The sequence below is a fragment of the Kryptolebias marmoratus genome, linkage group LG9, assembly GCF_001649575.2.
Source record: "Kryptolebias marmoratus isolate JLee-2015 linkage group LG9, ASM164957v2, whole genome shotgun sequence".
NCBI classification, from domain to species: Eukaryota; Metazoa; Chordata; class Actinopteri; order Cyprinodontiformes; family Rivulidae; genus Kryptolebias; species Kryptolebias marmoratus.
The window spans coordinates 11,396,234-11,406,645 of NC_051438.1; the positions used below are offsets into that span (position 1 = coordinate 11,396,234).

The window sequence follows — 10,412 nt, forward strand, 5'->3', positions numbered from 1 at the left end:
AAAATCTCCCAGTCCTTAGGTTTGGAGTAATCCAGTAATGATGTCGATAATGTAAATATAATTATAAAAACTGTGACTTTAAAAATAATTCACAGGCAAAGTTATCAGTTATCAGTAAGGACGAGAGCGAGCAGGACAAGCTGTTCCTCCTTCAGCTGCAATCAGACTCTCTCAGTCAGTTTGTATGCTCATCAACAACCGTATGGAGCAGCCCTGAAGGCTTTTTTTTGTTCTGCTCTGTAATGTTGACAACCCAGGAAAGCTCTAGCACATTTAATCACATATGTATAGCAATTCCGTATTGTACCAGGAGATGGAGCTCATTACTAAGGGAATTTAAAACATGACACATCCAGATGTGTGCACTCAACACAAAGGTGCAGAAAACGAATCAAGCACAAGCACAACATTTATTAAACTAATAACAAAAAATAGTTACTCCTTAAATTAAAGAGAAGCAAGCAGCATAAAGTATTTCACAGTAGTGTTTTTTGCAGAAACAAAACCCAATTTTACAAAATAAAGACGTACTCACCGCTATCAGTGCTGTACTGAGATCGAGGAGCTGCAAAATAAACAGATTTTATTATTACTATTTAGAAAAACACTGCAGCATCTTCTGAATTTTAAATCAATTCTAACCTCGGAAAACAACTGTACCAATTTGTTAGCTGGTCTGAAGCTCAACAAAGACACTAAAGAAAGGAGCAAACTGAGAACTCATCAAGCTGCGAGAAGCATGTCGAACATTAACGGGCCATAAAAGAAGGGAAAACACTGCTTGCTTTAGCATCTCCTTCAACTGTTTTCTTGTCTTTAAATAGAGCAAACCGAGTCCTGCTCGGTCGTTTTCCCTCCAATTTGGAAAAAAACAGCTCTAATGAGGGATCTTACTGCCCATAAATAAAACAGGACAGCTGTGAGTAGAAGAGCGTGAGACCGAGCCACTGATGGAGGCATGAACAGATTGGAAAGACTAGTCTACAGAGAGAATTTTTTAAAATTTTTTTTGTTAGCACAAAGATAAAGAAAAGGGGTCTGATAAGCACACCAGGTGTGCAGGGAAGACTGGGAAAAAGACAGAGCAAAGGAGTGAGAAGAAGAAGAAAAGAATTTGGTGGGCAGAAGGCAGGCTGGTGTCAGAGGCTAAAAAAAACTTTCAGCAGGTTCAGTAAAGCTTTTTAAACCCAAGGAACTCTGTTTGCTTTAAGTCTGAAATTTTAACGCAGAGATGTTTGCACAGTTGCTTGAACACCTTATCATATTCTGATTAAGTCTGAGGGAACATCTAATCACATTTTTTGCCTGTAAATTTCTGTTCTGCAGCAGCAATTAGCCCCTGCCCCCTGTTATCTGCCTCCAAAAGCCCACTGTCCTCAACCTAAGTCAAAGCAAATACTCATAAATACTGTACGGGCGTACAGTCAGGAGGTGCAGGTGTTCATAAACTTTCAGACTAAAAGTGGGAGACGAGCCGAGAGGAGCAGGGTGGGTCCTTACAGCCGTTGATGATGCTGTTGTACGCCATAGTCCCGTAGCTTGTTGTGTTCAGCGTTTCTTTACTCCCACTACGAGAATTCCTTGCGCTGCCCCAGGGGTCATTGTCATAGGAACCAGATCTGGCTTTCATCTCCTCCTTTAGGATCATCCTCCCGATGCCACTCCCAACCTTAAAGCAAAGACGGTAGAGGGTGGAAAAAAAAAAAGTACAAACAAGTGGGGGGGTGGGAAGAAGAAGTGAACTCACTTTAATCGGATGCTGAAGAAGAGCAGATGAAAAATAATGAAGCTCTTACTCTTTGAAGACTCTGACTCCAACTCTCTTCATCTCCTCCTGTAGAGAAGCGTCTTCTTGGCATGCGATAGGCTGAGAGAGAAAGGAGATAAAAGAGATCCCCCATGTATGAAAGCAGAGCTCAGAGGGGGGGAACAAAGTGAATGAGCAAATAAATATGACAACACTGTTACAAAATGTGCCATACTCCTGTGTCTGGTTCAGGGAAGAAGAAGAACAACAAGAGCAGCTTACCCCTGGGGGAGCTGGTGTATGGGTAGTAGTCAGACTCTGACTGTGTGTATGGCTCTGGAGAGTAAGTGGACAGGCTGGAGGACCTGAGGATGTCTTCACTGGTTCTGCTTTTTGTGGCTGATTCCATATGATTGTCTGGGAAAGTATTGATGGAGTCAGAACAAAAGAACTTAATAAAATGTTTGCTGTAGGAATTGTACTGAAACATACATATGCAGTTTGATACCATTCTCAAATGTGTTTGTTCATGAAAAGTCTTGACTCTTTAGATCAGTGGTCTCCAATCCAGGTCCTGGAGGGCCTCTATCCTGCAGGTTTTACTTGTTTCTCTGCTCCAACACACCTGATTTGAATCAATGGCTGATTACCAGGCTTCTGCAGAACATGAAGAGGTGATTTAACCACTGAATCAGGTGTGTTGGAGCAGAGAAACAAGTAACACATGCAGGTTGGTGGCCCTTGAGGACCAGGGTTGGAGACCCCTGCTTTAGATGGTTAGCTTAGCTTATCTTAGCATTGAGAACCTTCTTTCTGATTCTCATGACAAAACATGAAGTTTTCTGTTGATTAACAAAGAAATATCACAACTGCTATTTTTCCAGCTTAAAATTATTTGACTTGTCAAGCTCAGATCAAAATCTTAATTGTGTTCATACTTATAATTCTACATGTAGTAACCCAAATATTTCCCATATATACACAAACTCTGTGACCATTTTGAGAAAACCATTTGTTTGTTCTGTTTTAAGCAGATTTTCTTTTTAAAAATCCCAGCATTTTTTATATATGTGAAGATAAGCACCCATCCAGTCTTGTAGCTAGCTGCTTCCTGTTGCCTTCCGTCGTCATGCCAAGCTAAGGCAGCTGTCTCCTGGATTACAACTCAACAGACGCAAATCGTCTGCTCCAATAATACAAGTACTGATTTGCACATCTTGTTCCATTGGTGAAAAATATTTTTTCCCGCATTTTAAGTTTTTGCTTTCAGACCGTGTACTCGCAAGAATTAAAGCAAACACAGAATCAAAGTGACAAAGACACACAGAGAGAGAAGGAGTACTTTCAGACTACTAACTCAGAGTCATCATATTCACCTTTCCTGTCAGAGGAGATCAATATTTTACCAACAGGAGGAAAATAACTTGCATTAAGGTGGGTTCAGTTACAGATCAGGCCGAAGCGCACAGCCTTCTTACGAGCACTGCAACAAGATGATACCGATGCCACTCCGCACTCCAAGCAGTCAATGGATGTCAATGGGAGCAACATGCAGTGTAATGTCCCACTTCATTCTGCTAGCCATTAGCCATGCCAGGCACCCCCTGTCCCACGACCCATTGAATTCCTATATGCATGAAGAACGAGGCCTGTGCTAAACACTCTCATCTTCAGGACACACTCAGTGATTTTTAGCTCTACTACGAAGCGATTCACACAGACAAACACGTGTATCCACTGAGACTGAGTTAAACAGCCGGAGGAGGGAGATACTTACAGTGGCAAGGTCACCGCGTAAAGTGGAGCACGGGGTGGGGGGAAGTGAATAAAAGTGATTGGTTGCAATAAAAGGGAGGCAAAAAGAAAAAGGGAAACATTATTGGAGCATCCCAGAGGGAGATGTGAAAATGTAGACGCTTTGCTACCCACACTGAGGATAAAGGAGGGATAAGAAAAAGGCTAGCAGATTTTTGATACAACCTTTCTTCGGTGTAGGTAGCAAACTGTCTAACTGATTAGTTCATAACTGGCCTTTAGTCCATAAATTCAACACGGTTTTACGTGTCTGTTGTGTTTGAGGTTTAACATCAACTCTGGTTAGTGCTGAAACAAGAGAAAGCACTAATCAATAGCTATTAAGGAAGCCGTGCTGTGGAAGAATGAGTGAGATTGACGTGCAAGTTGAGAGCCGTCGTTCAAACGAGGCAAGCTGACACACTTTTCAAGCTTTTGTATCTTCACAACCCTCATATGCAAACATGTTTTCCGTACGTGGAAACATTCTGACCAGTGATGAACTAGTGGTAGCGCTGAGAAACACAGGGAAGGTGACAATGTCTACACACACTCACGGACACCGTGCTCACACACTAACCCACACACACACACCGTACAGAACAGAGGAGCGTGCATGGCAAAAACAACAGAGATAAACTATCATCAGTCAAGAGAGCCTTTGACTCTCAACTGAAAAGCCTTTTAGAGTGATGAGAGGAGAGTGAACCTTTTTCTTATGCACTGAAGCGTGCAATTCAGACGGCTGAATAGCATTTGAATTTAATGACTTGTGAAAAAAAAAAAAAGGTTATCCTGTGTTGCCTTTATGCTACTTGAAAAACAACATAAACGCATACAATTAGGACATCCCTACTGTGCCTACAGCTTTCTACAATCAGGAGAATTGCTTTCCTCAGGTTCTTTCCCTTAAATCACACGCTGACTAACGGCTCATGGCAGAGAAAACAAACAGGACTCCACAGCAGATTCTTGGTAAATTCAGTTTTCCATTGTGAGCTGTTAGTTGTTTTTTGTTCTATTCTAGTCAAACGTGTGTGCTCAGAGTGTCACTTGTCACGCCTGAGCAAACCCTCACTTCATTCATGGCCTGCTCCACTCTAATTTGCCACCCAGAACTTGTCAAGGGCTGCACACAAAAGCAGGATGTTATTGCTTTCGGCATGCACACAAAAACATATATCATCTCCACTTAGCAAGATGACTTTTTTTTCTCTCTTTCAGTTTGGAAACAAGCTCTGCAAGTCAAACCTTATTTTCATTTCCTCTTGCACAGCTCATCTGCTTTTGTTGCAATGCTGGGTTAGTTTATTCAGTACTAAAGAATGCTAAAGAGCACCAGCGGTTCAGTGGAAAATAAAAACATCAAATGTCAAACACACGATGACTAAACTGACAGAACAGGCAGGCTGAGGCAAGACTAACTGCACTGTACCCGTTCTCTTATAGATGGGCGGCTTCCTGTAGATGCTGTGGTCCCCTGTGGCTGAGGAGGAGAGAAACAGGAGATGAGGACATGAAACGTGGAGGAGCAACGGAGGAGAGGGTGTGAACGGTTGCTGGGATGATGTAACAAAAGGAAAAGGAGGAGGGGTGGTTACAGAGGAAGTCAAAACAAGGTAAAGATGCAACATGGGGGAGGAGAATATACCTGAGTGATAACGGGTTGTACGCAATCACATGTGAACACATCTTCGTTCGCATGGGACACAGACTTTCTGAATGATCTGCATTGGTGTTGGGAATGCTGCAAGGGGCAGATGAGAAGTCCTACCTGGGACATGAAAATGTTTAGGGGGCTGGTTTGTGGTGGGTGTGCTCGATCGCCCCTCTTGGCCATAATAAGGTGAACTCCTGCCACTCTCAGAGCCTGTAGCCAGCCACAGCCAATCACAGCATAGGAAAGACGAGGAAAAGGCCTCAACACATGCAGATAGAAAACTACACAGCTACCACTGTTTACATTTTCACCTGCGTAGTGTAGAAGACTTGCACACAGAATAAAAATAATATTAGTGACCTTTGCGCAGTGTGGAAGGAATAGATGATATGACAGCCGAGGAGCAAATGCAGCAAATGAGGCAGCCAAATAAGTACAGCGATATTAATGAGGAGGTGAATCTATAATCTAATGTTCCAATTAACATCATACAGTATGAAGCTTTTATGGCTATTAGAGAATTGACAAAAAAATGATGGAACTCTACTAAAGGAAAAGATGGACATTTTTGGAAACACTGTATTGTTACCAACTATAAAAATGTCTTTATCGTCTGGTCAGTTTGTAGAAAAAAATGGCTACAATGACATGTTGCAGACGATTTGTGGTAAATGCCACCCTTCTCACCAGGGTAGCCAAAGTGCTGCGGAGATCGAGGCATGATGGGCGACATGCCTTGACGACTGTACGTAGGGGAGTCTATGTAGCCTGGACTGGAGCTCCGACGCTGTTTGGCATCCAGAATGTCAAAGTCCTAAAATAAGACAAATGGGATAAGTTGAGTTAAAAAAAAAAAAAAAAAAGGAGCCGAGGTTAGCAAACCGATACAGGAACATAACAACATGTTGGAACTTGTTTGCAACGTTTACCTGAGAATATGGAGAAAGAGTCCCAAGCGACTGCAGAACAAGTGAAAACAGAAAGATCACATTTAGACTGGAACAACAACAACAAAAAAAGTCATTTGAGGTATATTTACAGAATTAAGTTTCTAATGGATGCTTAGCTTATTAGTCCCTCTGCACACTGTATGATTTTGAGCTTGCACAAAACTTTTGTTGTGTGGTTGTGGTGGTCTAATACTGTGCTTTCAACATATTGGGTAATGGGGGAGAACAGGGAAGTGTAGGCACAGCAGTGGCAGTGTTACCATGGCGATTCCAGCTCAATTTGTTGGATATAGAAAGAAGCTGTCGGCCACAGGTCATGTCGTACCCATCTCCACCTCTCATCATACCTGCCTCATGCCATTTCACACCTATCTTAGTAGGTGGAGGTGTAACCACTGTAGCTCCCCCCGTGTTTATGATTCAGTCTACTGCAGTGGTGCCCAATCCTGGTCCTGGAGGGCCACTATCCTGCATGTTTTAAATGTTTCTCTGCTCTTCAACAGGTTTTCAAGTTCTGCAGAAGCACTCAGTCATTCAGATCAGTCATTCAGATCAGATGTGTCAAAGCAGACAAACATCTAAAACATGCAGATTATGACCAGTTTTTTTTTTAAATTAATATTATCATCAGCATGGTTAGGTCTGGGCATTCAGTGTTGCACCTCCAAATGTTTTCTGAATAGCCTCATTTCAAAGCATAAAAAACATTTAAAATGCAGTTCTATTGAAATCAGAAATTAAGCTTGTAAAATTTCTAACGTGTTTGACTAAAACCAAGTCCAAGAGAGTCATGCCAGGGGGTCGTGAGGATGCAAGAAAATGTCTTGAGGGCATCAGAATAGCAGGAAAAAATTTGTTTGCTGAGTACTAGTATAACAGCATCATGACTGCCTTTACAACGAAGGAGATTTTCTAACTTTGCTGCAATCATGCCATGTCGAGTATATATATATTGATTTGCCAAGCACACTTATCTAACAATATTGTTCTTTTTAGTTCAATTTTGCAAATACTGGTCTAAATTTTCAACTAATCCTGTATTTTTGTTCACTACAGACATTTACAAAAAAGCTAAATGCCTGTCAGAAGCAAACAATGACCTACTACTACTACTACTACTGCTGCAATCCTAATCAGATTCTTTTAAAGCAATAACATTATTTTAAAAGATAACTGATGATTTTTTCTTCACTTCGGCATATCGCCCTTTATTAACAAAAATAAAGTAAAATAAAGTAATATAATATATACATTTCCTTTTTAGGAGCCTATTGAAACAAATTTTGCAAATAACATTTTTTACAAAAACAATTATCAACTGAAAATGTGAATATTTCCATAGCCATTTTACAAATTAACACAAAGAAAACATACAATTAAATCCCATATATATATATATATATATATATGTAAATAAATTTGGAGCCCAGCATAACTGTGTGAATGAAGACACAAACTTTGACTCAGCCAGATCAGGGGTGAGTGTATCACTGCAGTGTGCTTGGAGTGTGTGGCAGTAAGTACCTCCCCATAGCTGTAAGTGTCTAGTCTGTCATCAGAGGTGTATCTGTGGTACGGCTGGTATGAGGAGTTTATAAGGTCTGGCTGTTGGACCTCATATATGGCCTTGACCTTTGGCAGGGCAGCTAGGTCCTTATAATCTAGGATTTCACTCTCCACTCTGGCCTGGAAAGAGGACAACACATCTAACCACCAGCGACAGAGACAACAGCAACAAGACCCAACATCAACCACGTGGACAATGCACACTGACAGATGACAATGTAAACTCCACCAGTGGTGGCAAACACATCATTCAGCGGAGATAAGACTGAGGAGGCAGTGAGAGCTCATGAAGCACACACAAGCACAAACAGACATGGCAGAACTTGACAGCACTTTAAGCTGTTGACCTTCGGGAGCTCGGCTTGTGTGAGACAAAAAGCAGAGGAAGCAAAGACAGACGAAAGTTGGAGAGAGGAGGAGGAGGAGGAGGAGGAGGAGGGCAGACAGTGTGGACGATACACAAGCTTACACTGCATTTCTCCCTCATCCATCACCATAAACAGAAAGGTCATTGATTATGAGAGAGGAGCAGAGCAGGGAAGGGCAAAGAGCAGTAACTCCTGCATGCATGCAGACACGCACTGACATGCTAATACTGCCATCATATTCAGCAGTACTCTACAGACAGCCGAGCAGCCTGAAGTCTACTGAAACAAAGGGACTTTTCTGCACATCCATCTGCTCATTAAACAATATGCAGCGGGACACTCTCAGACAGGCAGTCTCCTGTCATATTAATTCAATGCTGATGAACGTTTTCAAATGTTTCTGAAAGGCTATTTAACTAAGGCTTGTGAAAGTCAACTGCAAATCCTATACGATGAAGCAATACATATGCTAATTGAATATGCTAACAGAAGACTTTATCTTGTGAAAAACTGATAAATCAACACAAATTAACCCAATTCAGGAGTCTAAATTCAGCTCAGATTTAAAGTGGTCAACTATGAACATCAATTATTTCAGTTTTACCATTCGAAATAGTTTTTGTCAAGCTTGAACACTGATGAAAAAAGCACCCATTAGGCATGGGCTGGTATACAGTTCAGACAAAAATATCATAGTTTCATTATTTTAAATCAATAATCAAAAAAGTTGTATTACATGTTTTAATTGCTGCAATTATTGCTACAACTTATCACACATTTCTTAAATATTCATTATATTATTGTTTTATTATTTATATTTATATTATGTGTTGAAGATGGCAATCAGATAATACCACACCACATTTTAGCTCAATATTGGTAAAAATTACAGAGTTATTGCCAACTTTTGTGTTTGCTAATGTTGATTAGCTGTGGCAGCCATCTTGAATTAGGTCCAAACTGACCTTTCATAGTGTACTTTAACATCAGAAGCTTGGCCTAAAGTTGCATCCTAGCTTGCAGACAAAGAAAAGTCTTCTGGAGAAAATTTAACCCAAAAACTTTGTGCGCTGCTGTAAGGAGATGAAAATGTGCAAAACTTGTATTGGGTTCCATTTACCTCAAGATGTCAGACACTGTTTTACTGTATTCCAAATTGTGAGTCAGAAAAGCAGAAGGTTTGCTAATTGCTATGCTCAGTGACCAGGCTAACGACTATTAGGAATACAACTCAATAACAATGATTTTCTCTGCGTCCTGTGCATTCAAACACTTTCCCAACATCTTCACTCATGGTGATTAAACAACTGAAGTCCAGCGAGTCAACCACATTGAATTTTGAGTTTGGTCCTCATCAAGAATCTCAAATTTTCAAAGTTCCAACTTTGGGGGACGCTCCAGTTGATTTTTCCAACTTAGAATTTGAAAATTCCAACTTCCAGGTACAAATGAAACACAGCATTAAGACAGGTTAGATCGCTGCTCTGAACTAAACAGAAAAACGGCTGATGATTTGCATCTCTAGAGCCGTATAGCTAGCCATGCTTAATGTGCACTTTACACGCAATCATTTGTTTTTCCTTAAGAATTGTAACAAGCTACTTGGAAAAATACACCACATAACTGATGGCAACAGAGAAACAGACAGGTGAACAGGCCAAGGGAACGAGGGGCCTCGTGTACTGGTGCAAGTAAGTGGGTAGTGCTCATGTTTCTGGTGTAGCAAATGTGCTTAAGGTCCAAGATCAGAGGCAGTGACAGCCAAGAGTGACTGAAACCTGCAGGGTCAAAGATTACTTACACATATAACTCGACTGGGAGAGCCTATAGAGGATCCGGGCGGGGAGATGGAGGTCTCTGACAAGCGTCTGTGCTGTGAGGTACAATCAAAGAAAGGTAAAAAGGAGGAAATGCGTTCTGTGAGAAAACTTGCATCATTTGATCACTTTTATTTAGAACCCCAGCTCACTCTGAGTCTCCTCTCTGCTCTCGCCGCCTGCTTGCATAAAGGGTGCCACACCTCACATCCTGATGAGCAAGACAATGAGGAAAGAAAGATGGGTGTCGGCACATTCCATGCATTCATCTTACACTGGTTTGTGCGGGAGTGCATGCCAGCATGGGGAGGTGTGTGTTTGAGCTTCACCTGTCAGGTACATTTCTTCTCCCTCTTTGAACATCGTGTTACAGCGAGCGCATCGAGCGCAGGACGGATGGTAGTGTTTCCCCCCTGCCTGAGAAAAAAAAAAAAAAAGCCATGACTAAACATAATTTATCATCACAAGGAGATTCACAGATTGAGTGTAGCCCCCCCACCCCCACCCCCC

The 10,412-nt window shown here is 41.4% G+C and overlaps 1 protein-coding gene across 6 annotated transcripts in view; it reads right to left on the reverse strand.

Moving 5' to 3' along the window:
* ablim3 (actin binding LIM protein family, member 3) overlaps positions 1-10,412 on the reverse strand; it is a 66,607-nt gene that overhangs the window by 7,756 nt on the left and 48,439 nt on the right. Inside the window, exons 7-18 of one of the 6 annotated variants that reach the window (XM_017433030.3) lie at positions 10,232-10,319; positions 10,055-10,113; positions 9,887-9,958; positions 7,676-7,837; positions 6,131-6,160; positions 5,889-6,015; positions 5,316-5,411; positions 4,977-5,027; positions 2,030-2,146; positions 1,797-1,867; positions 1,501-1,669; positions 536-565 (exon numbers count right to left, since the gene is read on the reverse strand). In XM_017433030.3, coding sequence (XP_017288519.1) covers positions 536-565; positions 1,501-1,669; positions 1,797-1,867; positions 2,030-2,146; positions 4,977-5,027; positions 5,316-5,411; positions 5,889-6,015; positions 6,131-6,160; positions 7,676-7,837; positions 9,887-9,958; positions 10,055-10,113; positions 10,232-10,319 — 1,072 coding nt within the window. Of the gene's footprint in view, positions 1-535; positions 566-1,500; positions 1,670-1,796; positions 1,868-2,029; positions 2,165-4,976; positions 5,028-5,315; positions 5,412-5,888; positions 6,016-6,130; positions 6,161-7,675; positions 7,838-9,886; positions 9,959-10,054; positions 10,114-10,231; positions 10,320-10,412 lie in introns of all 6 variants that reach the window. The other 5 variants (XM_017433028.3, XM_017433031.3, XM_017433035.3 and 2 more) reach the window with 5 other exon arrangements.